This window comes from Anguilla anguilla, chromosome 13 (assembly GCF_013347855.1).
Source record: "Anguilla anguilla isolate fAngAng1 chromosome 13, fAngAng1.pri, whole genome shotgun sequence".
Taxonomy (NCBI): domain Eukaryota; kingdom Metazoa; phylum Chordata; class Actinopteri; order Anguilliformes; family Anguillidae; genus Anguilla; species Anguilla anguilla.
Genome location: NC_049213.1, coordinates 25,312,750 through 25,332,001, shown reverse-complemented (window position 1 = coordinate 25,332,001; position 19,252 = coordinate 25,312,750). Strand labels below are relative to the sequence as shown.

Sequence of the window (19,252 nt, the reverse complement as noted above, 5' to 3'; positions counted from 1 at the left end):
GCACCAGGGTACAGTTGTTCAAATGTGAAAATCACTGATGCTTAATCGTTTCACGTGTTACCTTTCAAATACATTCCCAGTGCTCCCAGCTATTTTTTCTTTATATATATATATATATATATATATATATATATATTTTTTTTTTTTTTTTTTTTTTTTTTTTTTTTTTGGGGGGGAATGCTCAATCATTTTTTCAGGCCAGCCTTTGCTGAAACATCCTCCATCCTCTCTCAGTTCAGAAGCATGTAGCCTAGCATGCTGCTACTTATTTCCACTCTGCAGTCCACCAGCTGAGCAGCACAGCCACTGTACTAGGAGATTACCTGCTGAGGGGGTGGGAAGAGTTCTGCTGACTCAAACCCTTCCTACCTGGGTAACCCAGTCAGAAACTCCAGACCATGGGACACGCTGCTGCAAAAAGAAAGTGTTTATAGCTGGATGGGTCAACCCCTCCCTCCCACTCCAAAAGCCCCCCAAGGTACTCTAGAAGAAAGAAGAATAAATTCTATTGTGCCTCTACATTAAACATTTCTGCAATGCAATCAAGGGAAGTAGAGGTGAAATTCCTCTTCATTCTTAAATAATTCATAAAAATAGCACTGAAGGTGCCATTAGAAAAAAAAAACAAAAAAAAAACAAAAGGAGGAACCTTTTTCAGAAGACGTTACCGTTTCTCTCCTCTCTAGACTGTTTTTCAAGGGACATTTTTCTTTCCCCCTGGGCAATTATTTTGTTTGTGTTTATCCATGTCAGCCTACCTCTCTGACCTACTTTCCCCTGCGCTAGATAATCTGCGTGCACTGCTCCCTCTGAGCCCACGAGCGGCCTTGTGTTCGCTGCCCTTATGCAAGGGAGCCCGGCTGGCTGTTCTCAAGCTGGAAGCTGCTGTACCCTCGCTGCAGGTGATCTATAAGAAGTTCCATGTCCCCTGCCCTTTCCAAGACTTCTCCTTCAATGCCACGATGGGTCTGAACGCCAGCCTAGCAACTCACCCCTCCCAGGATGCGGACAACTCAGACTGCGCCCCGAAAATGTTCACCATGAACTCACAGGTAAGGTACTGGACCACCACAGGGTAGCTCCGCATGTGCCCCAACACTCTCACTGATGCTGTGTTCAGGTTACTCCATCCCTCCCTTTATGACCTTAACATTGTATATTATGTTGGTGTTGCCTTGAAGTCAAAGTCAAGTATTGAAATGGTAATAATAAAAAGGTACCGGTTCCATGAATGTGTTATTCGGAGTTGAGGCAAAAACTTCAAAGTAAGAAGGCCAGATTCCATTCTTACTTAGCAGCCTAGCTGCACAGTGATGTACTCATGTGTCCAGAGTTCATGATTTGGCATCATTTCCACTGAGTATACAGCTCATTCTCACTCTGTTTGTGAACACTAGGGAAAGGCCAGTAATGGGTATTTGAACATTTTTAAATGTGTTAATTTAAAAGATTTGGTCTGTTCAGGGTTTTGATTGAGCTCCATTGTTGAGAGGTTTATAAAAATGTGCCTAGATCTGAAAAAAAGTGGGTGTCACATAGGCCAGCCCTGTTTCTGCAGATATACTGTCCTGTATGTTTTCACTCCAGACCAAACAAAGTGCACCTCATTCAACCACTGGTGATCTCATTGAGCAGCTAATTCGTACAAGTAGGTGTGCCAAATTACCGTTGAAATGAAAACCTACAGAATGCTAGATCTCCAGGAACAGGGTTGGGCAACCCTGATATAGGCCAACTGAACCACCGGTGGCGGAAGCTTCAGCACTAGTGGCACAAGGATATTTTTTGGTTGGTTTGACATACTAAATTGTACAAACCTAAAAAGAGCAAAATGTGTATTGGTGCTGAATGTATAGGGTGATGAAAAGATATAAAGCAGCAGTCATATGTTTTCACAAGAATACTGTATTTTATTGAGTGAAATGCCCTCCACCATGGATATGTGTGCAGATGATGCATTCTTTCTCTTTTTTGTAAAACTGGTTGCTGGCCAATCCAAGTTAATTACAGGGAACAATTCGTTCTCTGTGATGTGTTTGGAGTCTTAATAGGCTATAAAACAGTGTGCTGGTGGTAAAGCGTCTAGGACTGGTGGTACTGTATCCATGGTGACCCCGGTGTTCTCCATTTCAGACAGCGTACACTATCCCCATCTTGGCTTTTGCCTTCGTGTGCCACCCTGAAGTCCTGCCTATCTACACTGAATTGCGAAAGTAAGTGCCTCCATTTCTCCTCCCAGCATGCTCTGCTGCGGTCCTGCAGGCACATTGTCACCCTTCCTGTGAAAAGCAAAGGCTGTTTCGTCAGCTCTGTTCCACTGCTCATTTACCTCATGATCGCTGCTGTTCTCAGTGTTCTCAGCTCTGCCTCCAAATCTGGAAAGACGGTTTGGGGATTTATTTATACATTTTTGTTGAGACTGGTTGCATGTTTCCTAATTAACTTCAGTGCTCCTCTGGCCATGATCAAGATGAAACACTGTCAGGCACAAAGGATATTTAAAAGAAGAATAATCTTGTGTAAGCCCTGCGGCAATTTCACAGTGAAAAGAAAACTACATGCATGCATGTACTTACGTGTGCGTATGTGTGTACGTGCGTGTATGCGTTTGTGAAAACGTGTGTTTGCGCATGTGCATGTGTGTGAGCACATTTCCCAGCGCAGTCTTCTCTGATTTCAGCCCCACCAAGAGGAGGATGCAGCATGTCGCCAACATCTCCATCGCAGTCATGTACACTATGTACTTCCTGGCCGCTCTGTTTGGATACCTGACGTTCTATGGTGAGGCAGGGTCGGCCCATAGTCACCTTTCACCTCTCTCTGTCTGCATCTCTTTGCTGTGCTGACCCATGCTGCTTAAGCTACAGGCTAATTCATTTGCTGCTCATGCACTGGTATAAAACCTCTCTCCCACAACTCTCCAAAAACCCCAACAGCATCGTGATAAGCTTTTGCAGGTAAATGTTCCGTAACTTTAGTCCATGGGGGCTAAAGTTCTCTAGTCCCACTAGGTTTGGTAATAAAGCCCTGCCATGAATTTGCTATTGTTATAAATTCCATTGTAATTTCGTAACCGAACAGGGCCACACCTCATTGTATATGTTGGAGAGCGCTAACCTTTTTAAAAACACTAGGTTTCAATAGTATGTCTTGCTCAGACAGATCACATCTAGTGGATCCACATGAAGTGCACTATTGAAATATATTTGAAATACGAAGTGGAGTGGTTGTTTGCATTTTTCAGGAGAGGAGGAAGCATTAGCTGTCAGCTCCCCCTAATGGTCATTTGGTAGTACTGTGTCATCAAAGTAACATTCATAGCCTCGATAATTATAATATGCAGATGTACAGTGTGGGTTGCAGCTTAATCATAGGTGCTTCCTGGAAAAGAAATCATCATAGATTCATATTTTGTGTTTTTACAATAACCAAAATTAACTAAACCATTATGGATATATTTATAAATTAACAGTGCATACATATCCAAAAACAAATTGTTAAGTAATGACATCAATGGCACTATCATGCTGTAACTAAACCAAGCGCCTCAACAGCCCGGATGGATGGGGGGGGTTTGATTAGTGTGTCCATGGAAACAGCAGAGAATTGCCAGGTGGTCTTTGTTTGAGTCCTTCCCTGTGTCTCCGCCTCCACAGGTAAGGTGGAGGCAGAGCTGCTGCACACCTACAGCCGGATTGACCCGTACGACACGCTGATCCTGTGTGTGCGTCTGGCTGTGCTCACGGCTGTCACTCTTACCGTGCCCATCGTCCTCTTCCCGGTGAGCGCCCCGCTTCCTCGAACCCCCTCACCAGACTCCTGCTACCCTTCTATCCCTTTCTCTTTGCACTGTCCTGAAAATTGACATTGAAACTCATTGGGATCTCTAATGCACGTTTCCAATGCATTTTCTAATGAAGATGTGATGTTTGGTGCAATTGCGGTCCTCTCAGACACTAGAAATGTGCTTTCATGTGCATCGTAAAGGTTATCTTGACTCACCCCCCTCCCCCAGGTGCGACGAGCGCTCCAGCAGATGCTTTTTCCCAATAAGACCTTCAACTGGGTGCGTCACGTCATCATCGCCATGTTCCTCATCACCCTCATCAACCTGCTGGTCATCTTCGCCCCAAACATCCTGGGCATCTTCGGGATCATAGGTGGGTCACACACGAGGCACGCCAGGGTTCCCGTGTCTCATTTAGGGGAGTATAACTGCTCACGGGGGCAGTTTTACCCCATTTGGGACAATCTTTCACCTCGACCTAGGGTCACTCACGGCCTGATAGGCTTAGCTGGTTTCCTGTACCAAGCTTTGATCCGCTTTTAAATGAAAGCCCAAACTTCCTTATTGGGAAAAGTAATTATTGGGAAAAGTAAGGAGACTTTTTGCCCCTGGAGGGGTATATCTGTACAATCTCTTCAGGAATGTGTGCAATAAGTACTTTTTGAAAGCCCTGTGATTATTGGGTTTATGCAGGAGAACTTTCTGGGTCTCTCTGAGGTATTTAATTAGACATTTACCCGCATTTTGAATCTGGTATGCTGTATTCATGCACTTTCATGCAGTGTACTTACTGAACAGTGGGCCTCTATGCTTGCCGTGGTGCCGCACCATCAAGGCCGTGCCTGTAAACAGCTCCAGGGTCTTGGTTGACCAACCTGCTGTTGGCACACAGATAAAAGCTGCCGCTCTGAGTCAATATTTTTTCTGGCCTTAAAAACTCCGGCTGTCACGTGCAGAGCTTGTGGGATTCACCGGGGTCATGGAACGGCAGGGGAGGCATGAGCCCCTCAGACCCTGTTTACTGAGAGATGGGAGACCTAGTGAAGTCATGAAGCGTCACAGATAAAAAACGAGAACATGGCTAGATCGCTTGCACACATCATTGTCACTAAAAGAATGCCTCATTACTAAACTTTCATTAAAAATTCCATGTACCGTAATTTCTTTACAGATTATTACCTTTAAACTTTATAATATGAACTTGAAACCCCTTGAATTTCAGACTACAAATATATACTTTTATTGAACCCCGTGGGGTAATTTGTCCTCTGCATTTGACCCATCCTAGTTACTTAGGAGCAGTGGGCAGCTACAGTGCAGTGCCCGGGGACCAACTCCAGTTCTGAGGCCAGTGCCTTGGTCAAGGGCAACTGCAGGAGCGCACCTAACATGCATGTCTTTGAACCTTATTCATTGTTATCTCTATAGTAAAATGGCAGAGATGTGAAAAAATGAAGTGATACAGGTGTTTAAGGTGGCAAAGGCATGGCAAAGCCTCTCAGCATTGCAGTGCTTGGACTCAAACCTGCATCCTCCTAGCTTAGAGTCAGCCCCTCATCGCTGTGTCCCTTCTCCTTACAGGCGCCACATCGGCTCCCTGCCTCATCTTCATCTTCCCAGCGGTCTTTTATATCCGCATCGTACCTAAGGAGGAGGAGCCCATGTCCTCCACGCCCAAAATCCTGGTGAGCAGACCCCAGGCACTACCTCCTGAGCCCTGTGCTAGCCTGAGCAGACATGTTTCAGTCACAATTTCCATTCGCTACCACGGTTTATTAATGTACAAGTTAATGAATGGCTAGGTAGCTCATACTGTACTTTTAAGCTTTTTGCAATTAAATGCTGATGTTCTCAGAGACAAAATAGCATTTCAAAAAATGAAAAATTATTTTCATAGCAAGTAAATCTTGTATAATTTACATCCTTATTAGTACAGTATCATATTTTAAATTACATATATTGTAGTAAATACATTAGCTGTAGTAGTTTGACATGCTCTCACACACTGTATTAATAAAGCCACTGAATTGCATTGTGTTGGAGTCCCCAACTGGACGATTGGCATTTTGGGAGCCCAGAGAGGAAGACGTTTGGGAATCTGAGAGTTAGCGTGTAATGCAGAATGTAACGAGTTGAACTTGTGATGTGTGTGGCCGTGCTCATCCTCCTCTCTTTCCTCCTTCTCCCAGGCCTCCTGCTTCGCCTGCCTCGGGTTCCTGTTCATGATCATGAGCCTCAGCTTCATCTTCATTGATTGGATGTCAGGGGGCAAATCTAGCAATGGCCATTAGGCTCCGCCCACCTGCAGGCTTTTCTCCACTTTTAGAATCATACTTTTTTCTTGTTTTTATTATAATGGATGCACTATCTCTTCAGATGGAAAGTACAGGCCAAGACACTTTAAGGTATACCAAACCCTCAGATAATGTCTCTAACTGAAGTGTGACTATTCAGGGAAAAGTCTAGCCAGGCTAGACACAACAGGGTCCGTATATTTAAATTTTTCAGCCCCTGAGCCACACAAAACCGATCTGCCTGACAGATCACAGGCATTGTTTTCACCTGTCAGGATCAACATATTCATGAGGAAGGGCAGATACTATAGTAGTCTGTCACACCAAGGACAGTGGGATATTCAGGATTGGTGGGGTGGGCAGCATTGCGAAGGGCAGTTCTGTTTTTGTTTTTAACTTGCAGATTCAGGGTTAGTAGACAGTGCTGAGTGACTGCTGGAGTTGAGTTAAATCACAAAGATTTTAACAACAGTTCTCAGCACTCTAAGGCCTTCTAACTGCATAATCACTAGAAATGCTTATCACGTTTGTCTGAATGCAGACAAATGCATTGTCAAGCCATATTAAGTGATGTGAAAAATTGTTTTTTACATATTCATTTTTTCATGAGGAAAAAATGGTGTTAATGCATGTGTTGAAACTGTTCTTTTGCTGCTAAGCAATTCTAAGAGTCTGATTTGTATAGCGCCTTTGATCCCTTGTTAACGATCGGAGAGCGCTTTGCAGTGATTGGTTAACTCACCTCAACCGCCTGCAGTGTGCACTGTCCTCCAGGATGCGCGGCCAGCCATTTTCACACCGGAACTGTGGTCGTCATGGCAAAGTTTTGCACGGTAAGCAGTGAAAGGAAGCGCGCTCCGTGGGTTTGAGGATCACGGGACCTGTGGGTGGCGATGCACACGTACCAAAGTTTTGCTTTTCCAGACACTGGGCAGACACATGGTGGCCCGTCAATCTTTCAGGAATAAGAGGTAGTGCATCCTAACAAAATCCGAGCGGACATAGAAACTTGGCTTGGCTTGTTGAAACCCCTCCTCCCCACCTGTCTCCCTGCTCCTCTACCTTCTCCCCTTATACTTAACCTTTGACCTCACAAACTACAGCCAGTACAACAGGAGCCATTTTTGAGCCCGTGTTGGTTATGATAACAAGGGAGCTTACACTACGTGTGGAGGGGAAGAGCAGAGCATTATGTAGTATTTTTCATAAATAAAAATAAGTTATTTTCTCATTAAGACTGGGGAATACACAGTGCAATAGCTGAGGTAAATCAGGTAGTGGAAGCTATTGGACAGGAGTGGTCACAATGGCCATGCTGCCAGGGGAGCATTCCACTCCCCAAATTGTTGGTCTCCATCTCAGCTCTCATTGTAAACACTGCCCCCTCCTCCCACGTGTCTGTAAGAAAGAACCTTATATGTTTTGATTATAAGATTACTACAGATTTTAATATATGTATTAGAACTTTTTTTGACAGTTTTTCCATACCGGTCTGCCATTGAGTACCAGAGTCACTGAGTGTCTGTCTGGTCGTTACTGCTACAGAAATATTGCATCAGAGTAGTTTTCACACAGAGGCTTCCAGAACATTCCTGTTGTAACCAGGTCTGTGAGCTCATTTCCTGGGAACAGGCACATGGGACAGGCAGGTCCTGAATCACCTTACAGGTGACCTTAGCCCAGAGCTGTCACAAGTAATTATAGATAACCAAAATATATACATATAAAATAATTCTATAATAATAAGCACAAAAGACTACGTGCACAAGGAGATTTGGGGATGATAGGTGTAAATATTGTGATGCTGGGAAGCGTTTATGTTGAAGACAAGTTCTTTCTTGGAGGTTTAGTCGTACTGGTACAGAAGATGCACCATGCTGTGCACGTGTCTTTGCTGAACCAGTGTCATTTTAACATTCCTGCAACGTAGGTGATTAGCTAGAGCACTTTCAGCTGAAAAGCACAGCTTACATTTAATTAATCAATTGACAGATTATATTTGTACATGAATAATAATTTTGTGTTTTTCTTTTGTTTTTTTAAAAAATAGATGTACATTTAAACTGTCGGTCTTTGTAATACTAATCTTGAACCATTCAAAAATGAAATGGTTAATTGTTGAACAAAGTGATATGTATACTAATTTAAAATGTAATGGTTTTAAGGTCATAGTGTAAAACAGTACCATGCATTTTCAAATGTATTTTCAAAATACTTTATCTGCCATCTGTTCAAAAATCTGTTTCTTTTTTTTTGTGTGAGTACAGTTGGAGATAAATGTGGTTCATTTGATGAGTGTATTTTAATGGATTGTATCTGTGCTTGTATTTAAAGAAAGCATTCTGTGGTTTTTGCAATAGTAGAACTTCTATATTGTGAAGCCATCAATGAACTGTGGTGAATGTCTTTTATCTCTGTAAGGATTAGATTTTCAAAGCAGAATTTTCTAAATGAATTAGCACTTATCAGTAAGTATCAGTACTTCTGCCTGGTCTCATATTTTGGTCATTCTTTGCTGTTTTTGGTCGCATTCATTGTAAAATTCTGGGTGTTAAAATCAAATTCAGTAGGTAACCTTTCTTTAATGAAGAAGGAACTGTCAGAAAATGTGATTTTGTGTCCCTTTCCTGGATTCACAAAGGTTTTCTGAAGGCGCACCATCTTCCACCCAAGCTAGAAAGCAAAATAACCCCATGACCCTTAACAACGACTTAAATAAGCACATTTATAATAATAATAATAATAATAATAATAATAATAATAAAGCATCTGTTAGGGGTGCACTGATCTGTTTATGGCAAGGCCTGGAATGGTGCATGCTATGCTACTTTCATTTCATAACTGATGGAAACGCTCCTGGTTATCATTTTCAGTATTATTATTACTATCATTATTGGGAGGAAGCTCTTGTTCATAGTGCACTGGATTCTCCTTTATAGGATGTCATTGTTTTTATAAGCTACCATGTGCCTAAAAGTGGTGGAAACCCTTGTGAATCCATCTTGTTCTGAACCCGGACTGATGTTATTTTTAGACTGATGTGCCATGCCATCTTGTGGCCCTTTAAACCCCTAACATAGAAGTAACACCCCCAGCTGTGTAAGTGACAGTCTCGTTCTTGGTTTTCTACATAGACTTGTTCTCTGGAGATTTGTGATGAATTTCTGTTTCCCAAACTACAGTGGGTGCTATAATATTATATGTAAGTGTTGCATAATCTTTTTTGTCAAACTGAATGGTTTTGAAGCACAACCTCCATGGTCACTGAAGTCCTTGAACAGTACTTCCTCTCATTCCTCTCTCAGTATCTTGTACACTGTTGGTGTATTAGTCACTGTCTGTCTTTGGATGCCATGCCCTATTTAATAATGCAATAGTTTGATAACCTGCATTTACATTTTAAAATTGGAAATAGGATGTTAAAACATTACAAGTTTGCACATTCATTTAAGAAGTGCAGTCCCAAACTGCATATTTTAGTAATCTGAGAAAAAAAAATATTTGAATGCAGAAGGTATATCCAAAAAGGATAGTATTATGGACACTTTTATAATAATGCCTTTAATTTTTAATTATCATATTTAGCCACAAACATCATATTTAGCCACAAACATGGAGCATTTAATAAACATGTTTCATCTGCCTATTGTGTTTAATTTATTTTTGCTCCAGTGGATGCTTTCCAGTTTGGCTTGTTTGAGGGTGGTAAACAATCTTTTCCATTTCAGTCCGCGATTAATTTTTGACACCTAGCAACTTAATTAAAATTGAATCAAAGTGCAATAAACAAGAAAGGTTGGTTTAAACTCTAATGGTGACAACTTGCTAACCTTATAATATATTGTAGTGTGTAGCACATACTGAACTCCGTGCTGAAGTTAAGCATTAGTCACCATAAGCTGTATACTGTAGCCATTGGTTCCATTAGCATTTACTTTTATATTCCCTTTCTAGCCATGTGGAATACTTGGCCCAACCTTGATATTCAGCTCATCTACTGTTGATACTTTCTGGGTCTAACACCAATACACCCCAACCCTATCATCACTGACCAAGAAGGTGAAACTCTAAACCACTCCAACCATTGTTTTTTGGAAACTTTTGGCCCAAAAATCACACCTGAGCAGTAGGGGGCGGCATCCGTAAACTGTTCTCTGTTATTGCCATGCTTGTCTGGTAATTGGTTCTTTGCCCTCAGTTTATATTTTTTCCCTTTGTGATTTACTTAACAAAATGACAATAAGTAAACTAACTTGTGTGAATTTTGGACTTACATGGCAGCATGTATAAATGTATATAAATGTAAACCCTTTATATTCTCTTGATGCATATCTAACTGTGTAAATAGCCTGGGATAGATTTAGTTTGACAATAAAAAAACACTAAGTAAAAAAATGATTAAAAACCAAATGTAATCATTTTTTAAAGTATAAAAATAGTTATACTTTTATGTTTTCCCTGTTTATTGAAATACCAGCAGTTACTGTACTGTGAACAATGTTGCAATAAAGAAAAAAAAAAAAAAAGAAAAAAAAACAATCCTATTTTATTTGTATAATTTGAAGAGAGTTCAGTGCGAACTTTGACACATGAATATGTCATACTGTACCATCCATATTTAGGATGATAAAAGAGTCAGGATATCATTTATTTTAAAAACAAAATACCACCAATTTATTTTTAATTTCTTTCAGTTTGGTATGGGCACTTGTATTTGCCTTATCACTGCAACATCCTCCAGCTCGGGGGGGGGGGGGGGGAATTATGAAATAAAAAATATATATAGTTGCAAAAGTTTGTGAACCCTTTGGAATTACCTTGATTTTTGCATTAATTACTTTTTAAATGTGGTCTGATTGTCCAAGTCACAATAATAGACATACTCTGCTTTAACTGATAACACACAATCATTGCACTTTTCATGTCTTTATTGAGCACATTGTATAAACATTCATAGTTCAGACTGGAAAAAGTATGTGAACACTTGTATTTAGTAAAATGCAGAAATCCAAGTAAGTCCAAAGAGCTCACAAACTTTTTTTTTGCGACTGTATAAAGTGACTTCCAGGAACAGGAACTGCTGTTACATTTGGACATGGAATGATTTTAAATATCCCTCTTCCACTGACTGATATATATATATACACACATATATATATGTGTGTGTGTGTGTGTGTGTGTGTGTACCTTACACATACAGTGCCATGGAAAAGTATTTGCCCCTTCCTGATTTCCTCTGTTATTGCATATTTGTCCAACTGAAAGAGAACCTGAGTAAACATAAAACACATTTTAAAAATTATTATTTCATTAATTTAATGAAAAAGGGTATAAAACACCCATATCACCCATGTACTTGGGTCCCCTTTGTTTAATATTACATTTTTGTTTAAAGATCTGAAACCATTCAGTGTGACAAATATGCCATAATGGAGTAAATTGGGAAGGGGCAAATGCCTTTTCATAGCATAGTACCTTCCAGCTGTTACCATCTAGAATCATGTATAACTAAAAATTGAACCAAGATGGCCAGAATAACCAAGATTTTTATCATAAACATTAAGGGTTTTTTGTGATGGATGTGCAAGTTTTTTTTGCCTGACATCAAACAGTTGTTATGTATTCAATTTCATATGAAATCCACTGTTCAGATATGGGGACACCGCAGTGACATTCCAAGATGGAATGCAAAGAATTTTAGATCTTAAACAGTCATCTTCACACACCTAGTGCAGTTTATTTCACATGCAGGACACATTCCATTTACAGCCCTTGCTACAATTTTGTCTGAGACAATATAAGGTTTTGTTGCACAAATACCCTGTGCCGTCTTTAGAAAAGTTATTTTTATTTCAGTAAACTAGACATTCCTTCAGCAATATTCAAATTTCAGAGCAGTTTAGTTTATTGGAGCTGTTAAATAACTCCATTGCATGATTTCCAGCTGAACTGTCCATCTGAGGGTGTTTCTGATCTTTTTGTATTCATTTTCCCTGTCCACATTCCTCTGAGTGGCTCCAAGACACATTTTTTTAAATTAATGACAAAAGTGCATTGTCGACAAAATCTGTCAAACCGCATTTTATCGTTTCTGATTCGTTATAAATTCCAAAGTGCATTAACTATCTACCATGGGGCTGTTAAGCAAGGTTAAGTATATTTTGCAGACTGATAGATTAATAAAGTATTATTTCATAGCGGTAACATGATTAAGTGAGGTAGCTTTTGAAAACATATTTTTTAATATGACTACACAATTGTACCGACTGTTCACTGGAAAAGGTTTGCAATATGCCTTTCAAGAGGCTTTTAATCCATTTTGATCACAATGTGTGTACGAAAAGGAGGACACGTGGGGTCGCTATGGAACAATAAACGTCAGACCTCAGTCCATCTATAACTACGATACATTTTGTTGATATTAACAAGCGCTTCCTACAACTCTGTTAACGCGAATATGTGCATCGTTTATGAATAAAACTATGTTAAATAACTGGTTGATCCAATTTGTATTGTGAAGTTCAATTCCACACACTTTGGCATGCCTTAATTAGCGTTTACAGAAAGTATGCCTGTTCCCATACGGGGCAAAAATGAAAGTAACGTAGCCTATTTTATAAAGTCCATTATGTGTTGACTAGGCTATGCATATACCGCTAGGCCAGAGCAGACAGCGGATGCATAAACAGACGAGGTCAGAGATTACTAACCCAGTCACTGAATTAAATTAAAATTAAATTCAAGATTCAATTTTATATAGCTTGTCATTTGGAACACTATGTGAATTAGGAATATTATCTTATTTTTTACATTTACGCATTCAGCAAATGTTCTTATATCCTGCATCGTATGCAGATGCTACAGGATTAGACAAAAACAGAAGCGCATACCATAACGACAATAACAGAAGCAATTATTTAAATAGCTCACAAAAGACAACTATGATCTAAGCATACGTATATGAAATTATTTAAATAGATAAAAAGTTGTAAAAACTGTCGACGGGTTTAATCGTTGCTGTTTTACAACGCCTTAATGTGTTATAACGCCTAAATGTGAATGTCTTCACATTTAAAAAAACAACAATAACAAATTGAGACAAACCACGTCCCCGTACAAATAAAATCAATAAAGCATTGCAGAATGGTACCTCAAAACTACAATTCCCACAAGGCAAAATAAGTGGGCGTTCAGGCCGTCCTCTCTGCTGAGAGGTTACAGATCGTCTCCTGCTTGTCAGGCAGAGGAACTTATTAACGGGTTCGGGTGTGGCGTGAGCTGAATGCTGTGAGAACTGTAGTAAAACGAAAAAAATATATAGGGAACGACACTTTGTAGCCGAAAAGCTGTGATCGCATCAGACGTTCAGAGACCACGTTGAAGAAAGAGGAAACAAACAATTGATTTGTGTTTTTAAGCAGTTATACAACCGCGGTTTTGACGATTTTGTGTGCTTTGGCACCTAAGATCTGATGCTCGTTAATTAAATCTTATCATTTAGTGCTGTGCTACAGCTGGAGCACTCACTTTTGTCGAGCTGTTTATTTCCTCCTTACCTTTTCGTCAGCACAGGAGTCTGGAAAACCCCGGCTTTATAACTTTATTGGATTCATACATTTTTTGGAGACAAACTTTCACTCTAGTTTGTCGAATTCAAGAGACCAGCATAGTGGTGTCATTTCCTTTAATCTTTGACGTCAAATTTTTTTGCATTTATTTTGTAGCTTTGACATAAGAGGGATCAAGTGGATTTCTAATAGGCTACCGCTCAGTTCATGGGAGTATTAACCAATTTGTTTGCTACATAACTTGGCTACAAAGTGGAAAACTCAACACGGTCAGTGGACGTTGGACATTGGGAACGGGAAACATTTATGCCAGCACGATTTTATGTGCGTGCCAGTGGATGAAGCTGCAATTTAACTAGCGATATATTTTTTCTCAAAAAAACGTTTTTTTCAAGGGGAAGTTGCAGTAGGCTGTAGTAGTTCTGAGTCGCAAGTGACTTGAGGAAACAGCCTCTCGATTTGATATTTTCATTATTTAAAGAAGAACCCCATAAAAAACCAGCCCTGAAGCGTGCACTTGGAACCATGGGGTGTACAGTAAGTCAGGAAGACAAAGCGGCCGCCGAAAGATCCAAGATGATTGATAAAAATCTTCGAGAGGATGGAGAGAAGGCTGCGAGGGAGGTGAAACTGCTGTTGTTAGGTAGGGCCTATGATACATTTAATCTCTTGTTTTCTATTATTTCCAAGGAGCTCAGGGTGCATGTGGTGAGATATGAAAGTTGGCACGTTCTTATTCCGTCGGAAACCTGTTTCGACTGTGTTGATATTTTGAGTAGCCTATACGTCGATTATTAGTCTTGTATAAATAAACCGCGTGATATATATATATATATATATATAATGTTGCAAGAATTGAGAATTCTGGCGTAGGCTATCGTGTTAGTAAACCCTTTGCTAATGACGACTTTAGTGAATAGAACGATATCCCCTGTTGTTGTCATGTGTCATATTGACATATGACATTTGGATCTAAAGAGACTCGGTGTGCATGTCATCAGCATCCACGGCAAGCGAAACTGCAGCGCTGCTCTCATCGGAACAAACCAGCCACCTCATAGCAAAATAAACGGCGCTTTCAATAGGCTAGCCAAGGAAGCATCCGTGGTGCCAAGCGCTAACGTGTATATATATTGTGGGAAATATACCCGCTTGCTGTGTCCTGTCCAAAATAATTGTGAAAACGGTATAATGATCCAGCGGAAAAAGATAGCTCACTAGGGTAACCTACTTACCAGTCTACGGACCTTCAACCTTCAAAATGTTGTTACACGAATAGGCCTAAGTTATATTAAGAAATCACACACTCGGGGTTTTGTTTATTTATTTCAAAGTAAAAATAAAGAATACTTATCTGAGATTTTAAGCAACTGTGTGTAAGAATGCTACACGTCTGAAATGTCCGATATGTTGCCTAAAAACCGAGTTTGAACACTTCGGTGTCAGTAATTCATTTACAGAGTATTTACTGGAGCTACAGTACTGTTTATGCTTTCCTTTCTCGAGCCAAAGTCCTTCGTTTGTGCTCCCAAATGCTTCCGTGCTACTCTGATTGTGCCCATCAGTTAGCTACAGCACTGAACTGATTTAGCGCGGCTACGGCCAGTTATTCTAAGCTCTCAAGGCGAAGTGTCGGACTCAGTCTATTTGCGTGCCTCACTAATGAATGGCAATTTAGTGTCTGCTACATAAAGGCGACGGACGACGTATAAGCCGTTCTGAAACGTGAAAACCGTCCGATACTCTACGGCGAAGACCTGTGATAACTGAACAACAACGGTGTCGCGTTTTTTCAGTTCGTGACAGAAACTCAGTTTTTGGCCTCATAGGCACCTGTTGCAATCGCGCGTACACACACGCCCGCACGGTTTAATGGTTACCTGGCTGGGCAGTAAAAATTTTTTTTTTTTTTTTTAAGTGTCCCTGGAGTCCCAGCACCGGTGTTGGTAGAAAGGCCTGTTTACCATAATAAAACGTGTTGTGGATTTGCATGCAATGGCACGCTGCCACATGGACTTGCCCTTCAATGCCCCCCCCCCCCCCCCCCCCCCCCAACACACGCAAACACACACACTTTGGTAAGAAAGCGGGACTGTGCCGCTAGTTCTGAAAAGGTTTGACTACCTTGCTTGCCTAACCATAGCTGCTAGTGACAGCAACTCTACACGCCCTTTGCCCTCTGCTCAACAGTGTTTTGACAGCAGCACAGCAGCGCAGTGTTCCTTCTGTGAGTTTTTTAAAGATTGGAGGCCGAACAGCAGGTCAAGGCGCTTCACTTGAGACAAAACAAAATGCTTCCCGAGAGTTGCATCTGGAAAATGATGAGCTTAAAGTTTATTGTGAGAAATTACTCCATATTACTCAGCTGGGAGCACATTCGTGCTTGCTTGGGTGCTTGCGCTTGCATTTACGACTGTAGTCAGCAGCCAATTGGATATGAAGAACAACGGGCTAGCTAACACATAGCAATCATATTCTGTGTCCCCTTCTGTACATGTAAACAGTATCTGCTGTACACGGGAGCACTGTGCATTAGGTTGGGGTTTAGCAATGAAATATTTAGGACATTGCTGCTCACCACCCGAAGCCATCCAATAGCTTCTGCTTGAACCAAGTGCGCAAAGGAAGAAGTGCGAATCTTGGATCATTCTGCATGTTTTGTGCCCAGCAATCTTTGTTTATTTTAATAGTGTCTTTGTGCTACATGGCAATCAACAATAAAGATTATTTTAGTATGAAGGCAGTAAGTAACTGCAGTCTGTGTCAGGAGGTGCCTCATTTTGCAGCTTCTTCTGGGATAGATTGGAGGACTGTGCCTCCTACTGTGACTGCTGGGATGCCTCAAAAGGGAGGGAATGAAGGTGAAAGGCATGTCTGCTTGTCTCTCTGGAAAAGTTGGGGAGAACCTTTCACCACCAGAACCTTTCAATCTCAGCGTTCCTAAATGGCCGCCTTGTGGCCTATGTGGGCATTGAAATGGTTAATGGTTGGCACCTCTATCCAGCATCCTCTACAGGCTGCAGCGTGGTGTCTGCCTAGCACTTAAAAGCTTGTTTAAAATAGAAAATGGGGTGTCATGCTGTGTATTTTATATCAGACTCTGTTTTGTTCAATATGAATAAATATATTATTATTATTATTATTATTATTCTGCAAATACAAGTGCATATGAAAATGAAAAACATTATTTATGAAATTTTAAAATGTAAACAAAAATTCTTACAAGGGGAATCTATTTTTTACATTTTCCTGAGGGTACCCTGGGGCTTTCATGGTCCCCAGACCCCAGCACGAGAAGCCCTGACCAAGATGACCTTTTGAGCAGCCCCACTCTGCCAGTCCGAGGGACAGACAGGCCCGTACACAGCACCTCTGTGTCCTGTGTTTAAAAGCAGCTGTGAAAGCAAAACTCAGACATGAATCATTGATGGAAATCTCTTAAGGTAGGCTTAAGCATATACTTTGCTTAGCAAAGTCTGAGATGAGGTCACTTGGGTGCCCCAGCCCTCGCTGACGTTTAAACTAGCTGGGTCCCGCAGAGTGCGTTTTGTTTGCTATAATGAGTATCTATGCCAGTGTGCGGGTTTAGCTGAGCGCTCAACAGACATGAGATTTGAGTCACGGTCTAAAGAGGGTCCAGGGTGACACACGTGTTATTATGGTAACCAGCATCAGGAAGGGGAAAGTAACGGGAGTTTTGCACATGGCTGCTTTCAAAACTGGGAGTATATGAGTCAGATTTTTGTAAGATTATTTTTTTATTTTGCTATTTTGTGTGTTAATACACCATTTCCTTCCTGCTCACTCTGGTATTGTGATATGTGCTTGGAGAAACTGTCCAACATCTTAATGACTTCCTTTTAAATATCTGCTTCAACTGCACAATGCAATTGCACAAGATGTGGCTGAAGATGTATCCAGTCCCTGACTGATTAAAGATGTGGCTCCAACAAAACAGGTTCATGCTTTTGCCATCATTGAGTTCAGGCAAATCCATGCAGCAATGATGTGTATTCAACACCAGACACATAAGGGTGTGTTTAGCGGTCGCACTGCTTTTAGGAGTGTGTCTATTAAAAACTGCATGCGCATATTTGTACACGGCCTTAAGGCAGAGGAACTCTTGAAGGACGAGCTGAGTCTATGGCGCATCCACATCTGAGGGTTTGATTGGATCTTTGGAAGCTGGGGTGACCAGTGGGGACTCCTCTGCCTCACTTTCTCCTTGGCCATCTAACGTTAAGCATGGCGGTACATGAAACAAGAGTTAGAGCCTCTGAAATGTGCTGCAGTCCCACCTCAGAGAAGCCGCAGAGAGTGCAGTGGAAACGTGGGGAACAGCTGAGGACAGAGCTGTTTTTCCTGTCGGCCTTAAAAGCCAGGAAAAAGAGTGTGCAGGAGGAGGAGGAGGTAACGTTTCTCCACCCTGTTCGGAACAAGGGAGCATTGCTTTGTGTAAACTGAACAATGTGCGCTTTGGCTATTTTTGGCATTTTGGCAGATGTGTGGAAATGATGGATTTCATGCTTTTTGTAGAACCAGACACAGATCTACATTCAGTCCAGAAGATGAATGCTTTTCGGTTTAATCACTAAGTAATGTGTAACAAGGAATAAAAAACATGAGGAAAAATATTCTGTGGGTTAAAGTTTTCAGTTATCTTACAGCACTTTTTGAAGGGTTGTTAAGTCTTGGACTTTGATCCTAGTTTAATCCTTCAGCATCTTGGTCCTTCCTAAATGCCAGTGCTTACTCAGTTAAGTTTTTTCTATTTTTCTAACCTCACATTTTCAGTTCACCTGCAATGGAGATTTTCTCTTCTCTGAGCCCTGTGAGTGCACTCCACGTGAACACACTGCAGGTACACACATGCGCACAGGCACACGCACATGCACGTTCTTACACTTAAAATACTGTCTGGACCTGTAGTGGTATTATGACTTCCGCTGAATTTGTGTGCCGGTGTGTTGGTGAATGTGAGATTGATCTCTCTCCATTTCGCCCACTTGTTTGTAACTGATGGGGTATGTGTTTTGTCAGTAGTCATGGTCCTGAAAACGGGAAACTAAGGCCTCCTTCTGTTGTGCTTGTGGTGTCGTTTTCTCAAACACGGTCACATACACAACATATACTTACACGACTCTCCTGCCAGCCAGTGTCTTCTCTTCCAGGAATGTGCATCGATCAACTGAGCACTGAGTGTGCGGATTTGGGGGGTCATCGGGTACGGTTGTAGTCTTGCTGCCTCTGGGCAAACCACTGCTCTGTGTCTAATGGGAAGTCAATTGCGTAATACTTAACTGCACAGACCTTTTGGCCACCATGCCAAACCTGGAAAAACCCGGTGCTTCATAGTTTTGAAGTCAGGCAGTCATGTGCTGCCTGTTTGTGCCTTGCTCCATTACCCTGGGACTCATAATAATAGCTTATGGATAAGCAAAACACAGCAATATGTGGTGGAGTGGTGTGGTGATTTAGCTTGACGGAGGAAGTGAGGAGCCAGAAGATGTTTTTACACTTGCACCCTTTGCCCATCAACATTCTGGAATGTTACTGGTGGGGTGGGAGCTGAGGTAAAGTGGCAGTGGGTTCCTCCCTGGGTC

General features: G+C 41.3%; 2 protein-coding genes across 7 annotated transcripts in view; both read left to right on the top strand.

Annotated features, from left to right (window-relative positions):
• slc38a3a (solute carrier family 38 member 3a) overlaps positions 1 to 10,617 on the top strand; it is a 40,502-nt gene extending 29,885 nt beyond the window's left edge. For all 6 annotated transcript variants that reach the window (XM_035389004.1, XM_035389003.1, XM_035389001.1 and 3 more), the window contains 7 exons: positions 903 to 1,052; positions 2,134 to 2,213; positions 2,681 to 2,781; positions 3,657 to 3,781; positions 4,016 to 4,160; positions 5,369 to 5,472; positions 5,977 to 10,617. In XM_035389004.1, the coding sequence (XP_035244895.1) occupies positions 903 to 1,052; positions 2,134 to 2,213; positions 2,681 to 2,781; positions 3,657 to 3,781; positions 4,016 to 4,160; positions 5,369 to 5,472; positions 5,977 to 6,078 (807 nt within the window). In that variant the 3' untranslated portion in view covers positions 6,079 to 10,617. The remainder of the gene's footprint in view (positions 1 to 902; positions 1,053 to 2,133; positions 2,214 to 2,680; positions 2,782 to 3,656; positions 3,782 to 4,015; positions 4,161 to 5,368; positions 5,473 to 5,976) is intronic.
• Positions 10,618 to 13,316: 2,699 nt separating this feature from the next.
• gnai2a (guanine nucleotide binding protein (G protein), alpha inhibiting activity polypeptide 2a) overlaps positions 13,317 to 19,252 on the top strand; it is a 67,268-nt gene continuing 61,332 nt past the window's right edge. The window contains exon 1 of the mRNA XM_035387608.1: positions 13,317 to 14,292. Coding sequence (XP_035243499.1) covers positions 14,175 to 14,292 — 118 coding nt within the window. The 5' untranslated portion in view covers positions 13,317 to 14,174. The remainder of the gene's footprint in view (positions 14,293 to 19,252) is intronic.